Genomic DNA, 15,525 nt, shown 5'->3' with positions numbered 1-15,525 from the left:
CTCATCCAAGAAGCTTCTTCAGTTCTGAAGAACTGAGCTGGCATGTCTAGCCTGATGAAGAGAAGGACTAGGGGTGACCTGAGAGCAGGGTTCCAATATTTGAGGGGCTGCCCCAAAGAAGAAGGGAGTCAAGCTATTCTCCAAAGCACCTGAAGGCAGGACAAGAAGCAACGGATGGAAACCAATCAAGGAGAGAAGCCACCTGGATCTAAACATCTTCAAACAAAATGAAGAAAAAGTCCAGTTGCCTTTTGAAAAAAGCATCTTTGGGATGTTTGGACAATTATTGCCACTGCTGAAAACAAAAAAGTGGAGAGCTGGATGCCTCTTTTCTCTCAAAGCTCACCTCTGCCCTTCTGCCTCTTCCTGCTCCTCGGATCGCCCCCAACCTCCGTGTCCGAATCCTGTTCGTCAATCTTATTTCTCTTTTTCCATTTGTCATAGCTGGAGCTGAATTAAGAAATCCAAGCTACACAAAGTCTTCCAGAGTAGCCCAACACAGATCGTACTCACCAACCCCATTGTTTTCTTTCCTACCCCACCCACCTGGGTTAAAAATGCATGTGGGAAGAAGAATGAAGGTGGATTCTTAGCGCCCACTAACCTTCTGTTTAAAGCAGCTTAGCCATTTTAAGTTGTTTGGACTTCAACTCCCAGAATTCCCCAGCCAAGTCTAAAATTGCCACGGTTGAGAAAAACTTGGCCACTTTAAGGCTTGAGGACTTCAACTCCCAGCATGCCTGGCTGAGGAATTCTGGGAGTGGAAGTCCACAACTCTTAAAATGGCCAACATTTGGAAACTGCTGGTTTAAACGATGGATGAATCCCGATTGACTACAGCAATAGGGATGTTAGATTTGCATCTGATCACATACAATGATCAGAATTTGAATTATATATGGCAAATCACGGCCAAGTCTTAGCTAGACCAAGATTAAGACATTTCCTGGAACGAAATGGAAGGATACAGGTTGGTTTTGTAGGAGCTGTTGATGTAGGCGCCGCTCTCCGTACGGATCTTCTTCTTATCCTCCTGACCCTTTTGCCCAACAAATCGTTTCCGCTTTCGATCCCTATAGGACAGGAAAAAAAAAATACAGCAAGGAAAGTAGGAGAGAGATCCCTTCTTAAGGGAAGGATCGGCCAGAGGATTGGCCAGTGGAAAAATGCAGATCACTTCCTACATTGGAATGTCCTACAGGTGGGCATAACACAGCCAAAAATGGAAGAATGTACAGGCAGTTCTCAACTTACAACCATTTGTTTAGTAACTGTTTGAAGTAACAACAATGCTGAAAAAAGGGACTTAACAACTGTTTTTTCACACGATCCTTGCAGCATCCTTTTCAGTCACAAGACCAAAATTTGCATGCTTGCCAACTGGCATGTATGCATGATGGTTGCAGTGTTCTGGGATCATGTGATTCCCCAGTTGCAGAAATTGGATATGTCTAGTCTAGTGAAAAGAAGGACCAGGGGGGACATGATAGCAGTATTCCAATATTTGAGGGGCTGCCAAAAAGAAGAGGAGGTCAAGCTATTCTCCAGAGCACCAGAAGGCAGGACAAGGAGTAGCGGATGGAAACTAATCAAGGAGAGAAGCAACCTGGAACTAAGGAGAAATTTCCTGACAATGAGAACAATTAGCCAGTGGAAAAAGCTTGCCTTCAGAAGTTATGGGTCCGCCAACTCACCTCCGAAAATTCTTCTCTAACCTATTGGTAAACAGATTTTACTATATCCCAAAGGACGGACTCGTCCCCCAACCTGATCTTCTGGAGGTTCCAGGGAAGGTTGACAATAAGATAATAAGACTTCGTGGGAAATAATCGACAAGAGAGAACGTCGTTTCATTACATTCTGTTTTTGTCTAAATTTAGAGTAATTATAAGTCTCATTAGATTTAAATCTCATTAAACTTTACAGTCCCCCAAACAGGAAAAGAAGTAGCTGCAGTTACATTCTCGGAAATCTTTTCGAAGTGCTCAGTCAACCGTGAGTCTTTAAAACAAAGGCAAGCAAGTCAAACCGATCCCGGTGCTTAGAGGGACAAGTCCTTACAAACTCTTTTGACAATACAGCCATTGTTCCCCGGCGTTTCTTTCCCAGTCTAGGCTACAGGCCTCGGTTCTCCTCGTGGTCTCCAAGGACCAATCAGATTTACCTGTCTTTGATGTCGTGAGATCAAACAGGTGCAAAAACCTGCTGCAGGCAGAAACGCTCCACAAACATGGACGGTTTTAAGAAGAGAAACTACTTCCTTTTTTCTTCAGATATAACAATATAATAAAATAATAAAATGGCCTAATTAGGAAGGTGGGAACCAAGGGGGTCCTGGAGTTACGGGGAACCAGAGGTACATTCTTACCTCGGTCTTTTGGGGACAGCAAAAAAAATTGCTCGGCCATGAGGTGACTCACCATTTCAAAAGCTTTTTGTTCTTGTTTAGATTCCTGTCCTCGTCGCCCATTAAGTCAAGGACTGCTGCGGAGGCCTGCTGTTCAAACGCGGTGCCTTCCCCTCCAACACAGAGCCTGCAAAATTGAGGAAATAATTCGTTCCACCAGTTGCCCTCTTGTGTGTTTTGGAGATCCTGCATAAGTGACTCTCTGGCACAGAGTTCTCCATTGTAACCGAGGTTATTTCCCCCTAAGTAAGGGGTTTGATGTGCCCACCACCCCTGGCCTGGAGACTGTACATACCCCCGCTCTGAAGCAAAGTCCTTGGGTCGATAAGGGACATAAAACTCCTTCTCCTCCTTCACTGACGGCTTCCTCTTCTTCACCGCTCTGCTTTCTGATGGAAGATGCTTTCGTTTCTTTCCCACCACGCTGGAGAAGACACCCTGGTGTGGAAATTCAGGAGAACAAATTAGAGAAAGTCCCGGAGAAGAGAAGGACCAGGGGGGACGTGATAGTAGTCTTCCCATATCTAAGGGGCTGCCAGTAAGAAGGGGGGGTCAACCTATGCTCCAAAGCACCTGAAGGCAGGACAAGAAGGAAAGAGCGATCCAACCAAGAACTAAGGAGAAAATTCCTAACACTGAGAACAATTAATCAGTGGAAAAGCTTAACTCCAGAATTGGTGGGTGCTCCATCACTGGAGTTTTTAAGAAGAGACTGGACAGCCATTTGTCTTGACATGGTACAGGGTCTCCTGCTTGAGCAGGGAAGTTGGACTAGAAGACCTCCAAGGTCCCTTCCAACTCTACTCTATCATTCTATTAAGCCATTGGCTGGCTATGTCCCTTTCAGCAGCAACTTCATAATTAAAGGAGCATCAATCTTAAGATTCACGAGTCATTTGTCTTCCGTTGTTCTACCTCAATATGGTCTTCTCCGTCTTCCATTGGTTCTTCTGCAACAGCCACTTCTTGAGTTTTCACAGCAGCCAAGGACAACCTTTCCTCCTGTTTCCGCTGGTGCCGGTCAATTAATTGCCGGTCGCGGATCCGTTTAGCCCGCATGACGTCACTGGCCAGAGTTTTGTTGGTGGCGTTGATTTCAAAGATGGTCTAATGAAAAAAGAGCGGAGATCAGAAACACTTCTCTGAAAATCAGGCTAGGAAAGAGGATCAAGATTAATAGGGCCCCAGTCGTTGGGTAACCATCATTTTCTCAGCATCCTACTTAGCTGCTCTCGAGTTCCCACAATGCCTTCAGCAGGTGCATTGTGGGTGGCTAAAATGCTGGCTCCCAAGGATATCTATTTAGAGACGGTGAGAGGTCTGGTTCCAATCAGGACTATTCAACTGAAATTTCAGAAGAGCTTCTGTAGGAAGGTCTGCAGAAGGTCTGAGCTGCTCCTAGATGAAACAGACGAAGCCGGCCTAGAGGAAACAGGGCTAAAACCTGGCTAATCAAATGTCTCTCAAATAGGACCTGGAATATTCAATAGCCCCACTTCCACATCATGCGGAGCCATGCCAAGTTTTCAAAACTTCACCTGCATCATGCAAATCATACAAATTGTGGTGATGATGTATTTAGGAGGTTCACTGGGAATAAGACACCCTTTCCCCCAAATTTGATCATAAAATTCAGTTTCCCTGTAATTAGTTTGGTCTAGTGGTTGGAAGCCAGGAGACGGTGAGTTCTAGTCCCGCCTTAGGCACGAAAGCCAGCTGGGTGATTCTGGGCCAATCACCAGGAGACTGTGAGTTCTAGTCCCGCTTTAGACCCAAAAGCTGATTGGGTAACTTTGGGCCAATCACCTTCTCTCAGCCGCAGAGGGTTCTTTTTGTGGAGAAAATTAAGATGAGGAAAGAGTATTAGGTAATTTTGCCGCCTCGACAGTTACAAAAATAATAAAGTCAAGATATAAATAATTTTTAAAACTATAAACAAACCGCTCCAGGGCCAGGCTGCAAAAACTACGGAGCACACATGGACCAACTTTATAAGGCGTCACGTGACTTCAAAAGGATTGTGACAGCAGAACTGAAATCTGGATCCCAAAGTCCTGGCTAAACTTACCGCTTTAGATCGGTACGTTTTGATGCTGTCCACAAATTTCAGCCGTGTCATCTCCTCCTCCTCAAAACGCAAACCTTAAACAGACCAAAAATGAGAGAACGGATCATCTGCTGTGGTCTAGGAAGCCTAAGTCTGCGTTCCCATGTCACATTTATTCCTGATTGGAGGAATCCATTGCCCAGACACGCAGGGATCATAAAGTTCTCTAGCCAAGGGACTAGATTCGCACAAGTCACAAAGTCCACCGCAAAATGAGCAAATATAAAACCAACTAATGTCAGCCAAATCTTTATGTGGCTGAATTAAACATTGAGTGTCTCTCAATGATAGAGAATTCTCAATCCTCCCCAAATTCTCATTCAGTTGTAAAATTATTCTGATCCACAAATATAGATAAATATACAGTACTACGTTCGCCCAAGAATGAAACTGGTGAAATCCATGAAATCTGAAATTTGGATAATATAAAAAAGAACCCTCCTTACTTTAATTCAATTTTGTCTGGTTCTCGGAACAGTGTTTCTCAAATTGGGCAATTGTAAAGTGGATGGACTTCAAATCCCAGAATTCCCTAGCCAGCATGCTTTAAGACGGGTGGCAACCTTGGCTCTTTTATGACTCATGGACTTCAACTCCCAGAATTCCTGAGCCAGCATGGGGGAACTATGGCCCCCTCATGACTCGTGGACTTCAACTCCCAGAATTCCTGAGCCAGCCATGCTGAGAGGAAAGGGAGAGGTTTCCAAGCTGAGCCATGCTGGCTCAGGAATTCTGGGAGTTGAAGTCCACCAGTCATAAAAGAGCCAAGGTTGCCTACCCCTGCTTTAAGAAGTGCAAACTTCAACTCCCAGAATTCCCAGCTGGCTGGGGAATTCTGAGAGTTGAAGTCCAGGTGTCTTAAAGTTGCCAAAAGGGAGAAAGACTTCCTGGGAATAATTCACAACCTGCAGAAATACTCACTAAAGAGGGGATGAATCCCTACGAGGCTGAATTCCATTTCTTTGACCCTCTTGATAGATTCGGAGGACGGACTTGGCCGGGATTTCTGGTACTGCTTGAGGGCGTTTTCCGAGACACGACGGAGATTCTGCAGGTCGAGGGAACGCTCGTGGTCAGTCTGTAGCAAGCTTTCCTCATCGTCCATGACGGCTTGGGGAACACGGCCAAAAACTCCATCTGAATCTGGGTGGGGTGTGTGGGAGAAGGGTCCTGTTATTTCCAGAAATTCAGTAGAGGTATAGTCCTCAACCTATGACCACAATTGATCCCCAAATTTACGTGGCAAAGTGAGACATTTGTTAAGAGAATTTTGCCTCATTTTACCATCGTTATCACTGCAGTTGTTAAGTTAGTAACACGGTTGTTAAAACTTCCCCGTTGGCTTTGCTTGTCGGAAGGTCGCAAATGGGGGATCACGTGACACCCCCCCGGGGACACCTCAACCGTCGTTAAGTACACGCCGGTTGCCAAGCGTCCAAATATTTATCCCGTGACCGTGGGGATGCTGAAACCTTTTATCAGTGCTGTTGTAAGTTTGAGCAGTCACTAAACAAATGGTTGTAAGTTGGGGATACTTACCTGTGGGCTTCTGATGAGGATTGGCGAAGACTAAAGGCCGGCCCAGAAACAGATGGAGGTCAAAAACGTATGGGGTCTCATCTGGGGCCACAAGGGAGTAGGCTGTTCCAGTCCTCCCCGCACGGGCCACTCTGCCTATGGGGAGAAGATGCCACGTCAAAATGGGTCAAGCTCCGAATGGGGCTTTTACAACCATATATGTGGAGTCCTTGATCCTCTCTGATCGTTTGCTTGGCAGACGTTTCATTGCCTGACTAAGTAACATTATCAGTGCTAGTGAGGGTGAGGTTTGCCCCCCCCCAAAAGCAGCTTGTCCTGGGTGGAGGTGTGGTTTTCTCTTTGGTAGTTCCTTGAGAGATAAATCACATTCAAGAGACAATTTTAAAAAAAAGGAAACAAAAGGAATAAAGCACATCCGCTGTCAACCAACACCTCAATAAGTAGGGGTTAACCCCCAGGCAAAGAATCAAGCAGAAAAAAAAATACCCTAATTAAGAAATTACCAAGGAGAAAACCACACACCCCAGCAATACTGGCAGGGCAAGGCACTGTCTATAAACAGGGAGCATATTCCATACACACCAGCACGGATGATGTTCCCTAGTTGGGTAATGAAACGTCTGCAAGAAAATAACCAAGCTCAGAGAGCACCAAGGACCCAACAGTCCTTCTCCTCCTTCTCCACCTCCTTCCCTTTCTTTTCCTCCTCTCCGCAAACCCCACTCCCTTCTAGCACTGATGATGTTACTTAGTTGGGTAATGAAACGTCTGCAAGAAAATAACCAAGCTCAGAGAGCACCAAGGACCCAACAGTCCTTCTCCTCCTTCTCCACCTCCTTCCCTTTCTTTTCCTCCTCTCCGCAAACCCCACTCCCTTCTAGCACTGATGATGTTACTTAGTTGGGTAATGAAACATCTGCAAGAAAGTAACCAAGCTCAGACAGCATCAAGGACCCCATGGTAGTCTTCCTCCTCCTCCTCCTCCCCTTTCCTTCTCCTATCCACAAACCCCACTCCCTTCTAGCACTGATGATGTTACTTAGTTGGATAATGAAACGTCTGCAAGGAAACCACTAAGCTGAGAGAGCAACAAGGACCCAGAAGAGGACTCCTGCTTTACAACAGTGAGCAAAATCATACAAATAACCCTGGAAGACTCCAGACTTCAGGAACTCACCGACGCGATGCAGAAAAAGCTTCGCCTTGGCTGGGAAACTGTAGTTAATCACATTATCCAGAAGAGGGATATCAATCCCGCGAGCAGCGAGATCGGTGACAATCAACACAGAGCATTTGCCGTGAGCAAACTTGCCGATGTTGATTTTGCGAGCCGTCTGGTCCAGAGAGCTGTAGATGTTGGTGCAATTCACCCCCTGCAACGTCAGCAGCTGCAAAAAAAACCAACAACAACCCACACATCCGTTAGGCCAGGAAAAAGCCAGCAAGCTGTAGAAACCTGAAGGATGACTGATGCTCAAAGCTTGAGACAATACAGGTGGTCCTCAACTTACGGCCACAACTGAACCCAAACTTTCACCTCCCTTTTTATTTCCTTAGTGCCTACATTTTAGTTCTCACCTGGGCACTGAGAGACAATTCAAACTGCTACAGAAACATGCCCCCGTTCCCCAAATTTTGTGCAAGTGGTCCGTTGTAACTCTGAACAGCTGCTAAGTGACCTGTCATTACGTGAGGACCACAAACCCTCTCCTTTCCCCAGGCCATCAGGTTCCCTGCACGTACCTCTTTCAGGTATTCTGTGTGATGCTTGGTGGCCACAAACACAATGGTCTGGTCTTGGGGCTTTGCCACAGTCCTCAGCAGATGTAAGAGAAGAGCTGGCTTGTCGTCGGCACGCACGTGGAAAAACGAGAGCTAGAGAAAGGAGGTTGGAACACAGAATCATAAGGCTGGAAGGGACCTTGGAGGTCTTCTAGTCCATCCCGCTGCTCAAGGCAGGAGAGCCTATACCATCCTTTTCAAATGGCTGTCCAGTCTCGTCTTGAAAAGCTCCAGTGATGGAGCACCCACTTCTGGAGGCCAGCTGTCCCACTGGTTAATTGTTCTCACTGTCGGGAAATTTCTCCCAAGTTCTAAGTTAGATCTCTCTTTAATGAACTTCAATCCGTTACTTCTTTTCCTGCCCTCTGGTGCTTTGGAGAATAACTGACCCCCTCTTCTTTGTGGCAGCCCTTCAAATATTGGAAGACTGCAATCATGTCACCCCCTGGCCTTTCTTTTCACTAGATTAGATGTCCCCAATTCCTGCAGCCTTTCTTCCTATGTTTTAGCCTCCAGCCTCCCTAATCATCTTTGTCACTCTTCTCTGCACTCTTTCTAGAGTCTCAAGATCTTTTTTGCATTGGGGTGACCAAAACTGGACACAGTATTCCAAGCAGTGGGCTTACTAATGCAATATAGAGCAATTCTATCCCTTCTCACGATGCTATCTTGATGTAGGTTATTTAATATCAACTGTTCTCTTTTACTTCTCTTCCTTCCTGGAGGAGTTAACTCAGCAACAAGGAACTGGGGCGTTCACAATGTTTTTTGAGCTAAAAATAATAATAAAATCTCAGAAACCCAACTCTCCCACTGAATCAACTCCACCCTACTCCAAGTGGGCCATTATAAGGAACGGTTGACCATTCCCACCTTGAGTTGCTCACTCAGCTTGGATTCCACATCCAGTCGGATTAGTACTGGCTCTGTGAGACCTAAGAAGAGAGGGAGACAAAATGAACAGAAGTTATTGGTGGGCGTAACGGACTCTGGGTGGCCCATAGAGAAAGGGGGGGGGGAGATTAACTCTGCTAACGTTTGCGTGGGAAACCTGGAGTTGGTTTTGCTTCGTCTGTGCCAATATGGTTTCTTCAGTAAAGTTTATACGCTTGATAAAATAATGTCCTGGGATTTTTTTTATTCTGGATCTGCCAACTGGACAGTTGACAGTATCAAACCGAGAAAGAGAGTCACATGAAAAAGAACCCCAACGCATCCCTTGCGTAACATCCAGCTCTCCAACCATTCCTTTGAGAACAAACGCAGTCTGGAACCATCTTCTCACCAGCTTGAGCGAACTCCACCAGAAGTTTCGGCAAGGTGGCGGAGAACAGCAGGGTCTGGCGACCGTCGGGCAGCCTGGAGACAATCTCCTTCAGCTGTTCCGCAAAGCCCATCTCAAACAACCTGGCGGGATGAGAAGAACAGGATCGTAAGAAGAGCTTCTGCAGAAAACCAGACAGCCTCAGATTAACACACCGCTGCTAAAGATCCAGCCCTTTTGGGGTAACCTGTCATAACTTCAAATGTCACTAAGCAATCGGTTGTTAAGTCAAGATTGTATGCAAGCAAACTACAAGGTTGGGTTTCTGGGGGGGTTATTGGCAAGTGTCTCACCCCCAAGATGGAGGAACACACGAGTCCCTTACGAAGGGGTTGGGAAGAACTATCAGGGAGAAGCACTTACCTGTCTGCTTCGTCAAAAACCACGTACTCCACACTGTGCAACTTCAGTTTCATCTCGACAGCCACGTGCATCAACCGGCCGGGGGTTGCGATGATGCTGCACAGAAAGCACAAAGGCACCGATTCAAGAGCCAATTCTTTCTCTCGCGGGGTTGATGGAAAAAAAGTGAGTTGCGCCGATCCCCTCTATCCAGTTTATTTACTCATTTAGTTATTCCACTTAATCGGTGGAACGGCTTGCCTCCAGAAATTGTGGGTGTTCCATCATTGGAGGTTTTAAAAAAGAAATTGGACAGCCCTGTGTCTGAAATGGTACAGGGTCTCCCTAATCCTTCCCTTCGTTTGATTAAATCGGAACTGGGTACGCCTTGTCTAAGCCATTTAAATCCGTTTTTAATGGATTTCGTGGAGGTTTTTAGCCACCATCGCCTACGTTCAGGCCTTGAGATGCCTGACTGAAAATCCAGACTTACATGTCAGGGTTCTCATGCAAAGCTACAAATTGGTCTTCCATCCTAGAAGGGAGAAAGAGGAAACAATTAAAAACAACTCAGAGGCTACTTAAAGAGAGAAGACACCCTCCATGAGGGAGACAGGCAGTTCAAAAAGTGATAAACAAATGAATAAAATCTCTGTTTGTAGTTTTCAACAGGGAGCTGGGCCAATTACAGCCCTTGAAAACTACAGTATTAGATCCAGAGGGAAAGAAACAGAGAGAGAGACAGTTTTATCCCCTCCCTTTGTTGTAATGTTATAAATTTGATAAGTTGCATTATTTTAATGCAGATTTCAGTGCAGTAATATTTCTAAAATATGAGCAGCCATTATTCACATTCTATCGGTTAGAAAGCTTAAAGCACTGAAAACAAAAAATGTAAATTGCAAGTAGGAATTGCTATTTAGTGTGTCAACATTACAAGCTTAAGATTAATTTTTCACCCAAAGTTAAGTACAACATTAAAAAAAAAAAAGCCTGATCTTGCCAATGGTCAAAGATAATAAAAAGTATATAGTCCAACTTCTGGGTTCAGAGAAGCAGATCTGTTAAAAAATTATGATGTATTTTAAGCTCTGAAACTAAGAACAATTAAGAACATATCTGTAAAGCACTGTGAAGCAGTATATCAGTCTAAGTGCTATTGCGATTGCTATTAAACAAAAAAACCACATTTGGGCGTGTAAGCGTGCACATCAACACACAACTGACCTGTCACCTCCAAGAATCAGAGCGGTTTTCAAGCCGGTAAACCGACCAAGCTGCAGAAAAAGAGGAAGGAGAATTAAATGCCAACTTCATTCCAATAAAGGAGAATCTTTGTAGCTCAGGGTTGAAATGAGGGGTCCCTGGCGCTCTCGGAGCTTGGTGGTTTTCTTGTAGACATTTCATGACCCAACTAGGTAACATCATCAGTGCTAGAAGAGAGAGCAGGGGTTGCAGGGAGGAAGAGGAGGAGGTGGAGGAGAACTGTGGGGTCCTTGGTGCTCTCTGAGCTTGGTGGTTTTCTTGCAGACGTTTCATGACCCAACTAGGTAACATCATCATTGATAGACAAGTTGAACTCCAGCCATTTTCATGGGGCCGTGGTGGAGAATCCCTGCTTTAATTCCTCAATTCCCACTTCTCCCTTTGAATTTTGGAAGTACCTCTTTGGTGAACTTAAGAGTCTGCAAAGCAAGTTCTCGGGTTGGGGACAGGATGAGAGCCCTTGCTCCAGTCTTGGCACAGCGGGCCTTCAACTTCTCCAGCATGGGGATCAGAAAACAAGCCGTCTTTCCACTCCCGGTCCTTGCCATAGCCACCACGTCCTTGCCATCCAAGATCAAAGGAATAGTCTGCAGAAGAAGCCAAATACAAGTGAGGAAGAGAGAGAGAGAAAAAACAACAGCTTTCCATTTAGCAAATCACCCAATTAGTTAAGGGAGAAATAACACCACAACGCTACTAAAAATAGTAGGGTGCTTTCTGTGCTCTCACCTTCCTTTGGATGGGAGTCGGTATTTTGTACCCCTTTTTCATGATTCCTTTGAACACCGGATAGCCGAGACCTAAGAAGCAAGAAAAACAGGTTAGCGATATTATCCTCTTTTCTTTTCAAGCTCAAAGCACCTACTGAGTCTTCCTAGCATACAAGCGGTTACAAAGTCGGAAAAAATTAAGAAAAAAATAAGGCACGTTCCCTTTGATTCCCACCATGGATGAATGGTTGCAAAAGTTGATGGGAGTTAGCAGAGAGGGCTAAACTACCTGCTTTGATTCAAGAAAAGAAATGCAATCGCTTTTGTTTCTACTTGGAAACCTCTGCTGGACTTTCTGCTAGAGGTGGGGAAAAAATACAGCTTTTGATTTTGGGCTTTACCGATTAGATAGGTTTGTTGATACAGAAATGGCTAGTTTATATTATTATGTAAAAGTAAAGTTGAAGTTTGCTGCTGTTATTCTATATCAGTGATAGCATGACCTCCGTAGATGCTAAATAATGCTAAATAATAAATTAAAAAGCTATAGCTCCCCTTAAAACATCCAGTTCAGACCTTCTCAACTTACCCATGGATTGAAAACCTCCCGATTTCTTCTTTTTCTTGTTCTGGGCACGAACCATTTCCTGAGTATCGGGTTCAATATCAGAAGCACCATCAGACTTGGATAAAGCGGATTCTGGCAATTCATAGTCCTTTAAACACAACCAAAGAAAAATGGAAATTTTCAGATCTGGACTGGTGGGACAGTCTACAGTAGAAATACTCACGGTTCTGGCAGCTTCTCTTCTAGCAATGTACTAGGGGTGACCATGACTGACTGGGGGGATGTAGAAGGGCACCTAAATTGATATGATTTGGGGGGTTTTCACCCAACTGCACCCAGATCACATGGAGTATTAGTACCACTTTATCAAACCTTGGTAAGGTCACACCTGGAATACTGCATCCAGTTTTGGTGCCCACATTACAAAAACTTTGGAAAAAGTGCCAAGAAGAGCAACTAAGATAACTAAAGATCTGGAGACAAAAACATGAAGAATGGTTGCAGGATTTGGGTATGTCTAGCCTAGTGAAAAGAAGGACCAGGGGTGACATGATAGCATCTTCCAGTATTTGAGGGGCTGCCACAAAGAAGAGGGGGTCAACCTATTCTCCAAAGCACCAGAAGGCAAAACAAGAACAACGGATGGAAACTAATCAAGGAGAGAAGCAAGCTGGAATTAAGGAGAAATTTCCTAACAGTGAGGACAATCAACCAGTGGAACGACTTGCCTCCAGAAGTTGTGGATGCTCCATCACTGGAGGCTTTTAAAAAGAGACTGGATAGTCACTTATCTGAAATGGTATAGGGTCTCCTGCTTGAACAGGAGGTTGGACTAGAATACCTCCAAGGTCCCCAAAATATTCTATATTTTACTCTATATTCTGTTCCATTCCTTATTGCAGATTCAATTAACAACTACCCAGTGGAACGACTAATCAAGGGGAGAAGCAAGCTGGAATTAAGGAGAAACTTCCTAACAGTGAGAACGATTAACCAGTGGATCAGCTTGCCACCAGAAGGTGTGGGTGCTCCATCGCTGGAGGTTTTTAAAAAGAGACTGGACAGCCACCTGTCTGAAATGGTATGTATAGAGTCTCCTGCTTGAACAGGAGGGCTGGACTAGAAGACCTCCAAGGTCCCTTCCAGCTCTATTCTGATTGATTGATTGATTGATATATTGATTGATTGAGATCCAACTTCCCCTTCTGGAGCAAAGATGCAACCCCTCCTTCATTACCCATTCCCCTACGTCCTCAGAAGGTGCATCTTCCCAGATGTTCTCAAACTACAACTCCCAGCATGCTTCCTTCTCGCACATGCTCAGAGTGAGCAACTTCTGGGAAGCCAGAAGTCCTTAGGCTTCTTAGGCTTCCCCCAGCCCGATCCTTTCCAGAGACCTGGGACTCCGCAGCCCAGGTGCTGGGACTGCAGGTCCCATGCCCTGGCTGGGGATGATGGGATCGCTAGTCCAGCCCATCTTCCCATACCTGATCCTCGTCGGGCTCCCGGCTTTTGCACCAACGCTGCCTTTTCCGCCTCCGCCCGGAGCCGAAAGACGGAGCCATCGCGGCTGTCCGGCCGAGAGACTTTTTTCCTGGAAGGCGAAGCCACGTGTGTTAACCAGGAAGTGCCGCGGGGCGGGGTTCGGAGGAGAGACGGCCTCCGATTGGTGCGTCGGTGGGCGGGTCGCGCACTAAGCCCCGCCTGCGCGCTTGCCTACCCTGCGGCTGGCTGGCCTTGGCTGTCAATCCGAGGCGGAAGGGAAAAGGAGCTTCCGTAGAGAAACGAAAGCGAAAACGGGTAGAGTCGCCATTTCTTCCGATTTGGGAAGGCGCTTTCGGGTTTGCTCTACCACCCTGGCTGCATTTGCATCGCCCTTCTTGGGCTGGACTTTTTTCCGTCCTTGGTTGGAAATTCCAGGGTTCCGTTTTAGTATCAATACAGGCGGTGTGTATTGTGTACATATGTATAGGTGGGAAAGTTGTTGTGGCAATAGAAGGGAGGAGAGGATGAGACAAGGTGTGGATACAATGCCCTGAGCTTCTTGGCAGAGAGACGGTTTATAACTTTGGGTATAAAATGTTAGATAGATGGATGGATGGAAGGACGGACGGACGGATAGAGACAGATGATATATATAGATATGATTAGATAGATACATAGATAGAGAGATGGACGGATGGACAGAGATAGATGATAGATAGATATGATTAGATAGATAGATAGATAGATAGATAGATAGATAGATAGATAGATAGATAGATAGATAGATAGATAGATAGATAGATAGATACATACATACATACATACATACATACATACATACATACATAGATACATAGATACATAGATAGAGATGGACGGATGGACAGATAGAGATAAATGATATATAGATATGATTAGATAGATGGATGGACGGATGGACGGATGGACAGATAGAGATAGATGATATATAGATATGAATAGAGAGCGAGATAAAGAGATAAGAGATCGATATAGATATAGATATAGACAAATAGGATAGAATGATAGAGATAGAAATTAGATATGTAAATAAATAATGACAATGATGGAATGATAGACATAAGATAGAAAATAGACATATGGAATCAGGGTAGCGATAGAACGATAGAAATAGAGAATAGATAGAGACAAATAATGAGATGGCGTACGTAAAGATGTTCATTTACACAAATATACATGTGCATATCAAATATGCATCTGCATACTGTATACGTGCACCCGCTTATCTGCATCTCCCTCCCTCTCCCCCTTCTGCCCCCCCCCTCCCCAAAGGGATGGCCGGGCTGGAGCTTAGGGGCGGGAGGGCTGGGCGGAGCGAGCGAGCTCCTCCAGGGAAGCCCCGTCCAGCTCCAGCCCTCCTGCGCCACTGGCCGCGCAACAGAGCCGGGAAGGCGCCCTTCTGCCCGCGCGCCCGCCCGCCCCCGGGGGTTGGGAGAGGCTCCGCGGGGCCCTCGCCGGCTGCAGAGCCGTAAGCTGGGCGGAGAAGGGGGGGATTGGGGTGGGGGAGAGCGCCTGCAGAGCCCCCCCCCGTGGAAACTGCGTGGAAGCTGCGCGGCTGCCTCTGCGGGTGGAACCGGAGGCGCCGCTTCTCGGCTGGGTTGCAACCGGTTTGCGGGCGCGTCCTTCCCGTGCCAGGTTGCAGCGGGTGGGCGCGGGTGGGTGGGTTGCTAGGGGGTCAACCGAGGCCAGGGCGAGGGGCTTCCACCCAGCCGCTTCCCAGCCCATCCCTTCTCCCACCCCGTCCCCACTTCCACGCAAACCACCCTCTGGACTCTAGCCTGGATGCGAGACTCGAATAGAATACTGTAACAAAGTTGGAAGGGACCTTGGAGGTCTTCTAGTCCAACCCCCTGCTCAGGCAGGAAACCCTATTCCATTTCAGACAAACGAGAAGAGTGGACGCACTGGTTGCAAGCAGCTGAGATTGCTTGGCTTGGATGAAAAAGAGCCCGCCTT

The 15,525-nt window shown here is 46.1% G+C and overlaps 1 protein-coding gene across 1 annotated transcript in view; it reads right to left on the bottom strand.

Annotated features, from left to right (window-relative positions):
- The window catches only part of DDX54 (DEAD-box helicase 54), an 18,755-nt gene extending 5,145 nt beyond the window's left edge, over positions 1-13,610 (bottom strand). Inside the window, exons 1-19 of the mRNA XM_015828265.1 lie at positions 13,533-13,610; positions 12,067-12,193; positions 11,497-11,567; positions 11,166-11,354; positions 10,729-10,778; positions 9,995-10,036; positions 9,523-9,618; positions 9,121-9,242; positions 8,709-8,770; positions 7,797-7,928; positions 7,231-7,441; positions 6,054-6,188; positions 5,436-5,657; positions 4,476-4,549; positions 3,323-3,514; positions 2,703-2,845; positions 2,421-2,534; positions 969-1,073; positions 343-444 (exon numbers count right to left, since the gene is read on the bottom strand). Of these exons, the coding sequence (XP_015683751.1) occupies positions 343-444; positions 969-1,073; positions 2,421-2,534; positions 2,703-2,845; positions 3,323-3,514; positions 4,476-4,549; positions 5,436-5,657; positions 6,054-6,188; positions 7,231-7,441; positions 7,797-7,928; positions 8,709-8,770; positions 9,121-9,242; positions 9,523-9,618; positions 9,995-10,036; positions 10,729-10,778; positions 11,166-11,354; positions 11,497-11,567; positions 12,067-12,193; positions 13,533-13,610 (2,267 nt within the window). The remainder of the gene's footprint in view (positions 1-342; positions 445-968; positions 1,074-2,420; positions 2,535-2,702; positions 2,846-3,322; positions 3,515-4,475; positions 4,550-5,435; positions 5,658-6,053; positions 6,189-7,230; positions 7,442-7,796; positions 7,929-8,708; positions 8,771-9,120; positions 9,243-9,522; positions 9,619-9,994; positions 10,037-10,728; positions 10,779-11,165; positions 11,355-11,496; positions 11,568-12,066; positions 12,194-13,532) is intronic.
- Between the last annotated feature and the right edge of the window lie 1,915 nt (positions 13,611-15,525).

This window comes from Protobothrops mucrosquamatus, unplaced genomic scaffold, assembly GCF_001527695.2.
Source record: "Protobothrops mucrosquamatus isolate PMUCROS unplaced genomic scaffold, P.Mucros_1.0 scaffold4357, whole genome shotgun sequence".
Lineage (NCBI taxonomy): Eukaryota > Metazoa > Chordata > Lepidosauria > Squamata > Viperidae > Protobothrops > Protobothrops mucrosquamatus.
Note: the sequence above shows the minus strand (reverse complement) of the source record. Positions and strands in the feature narration are given on the sequence as shown.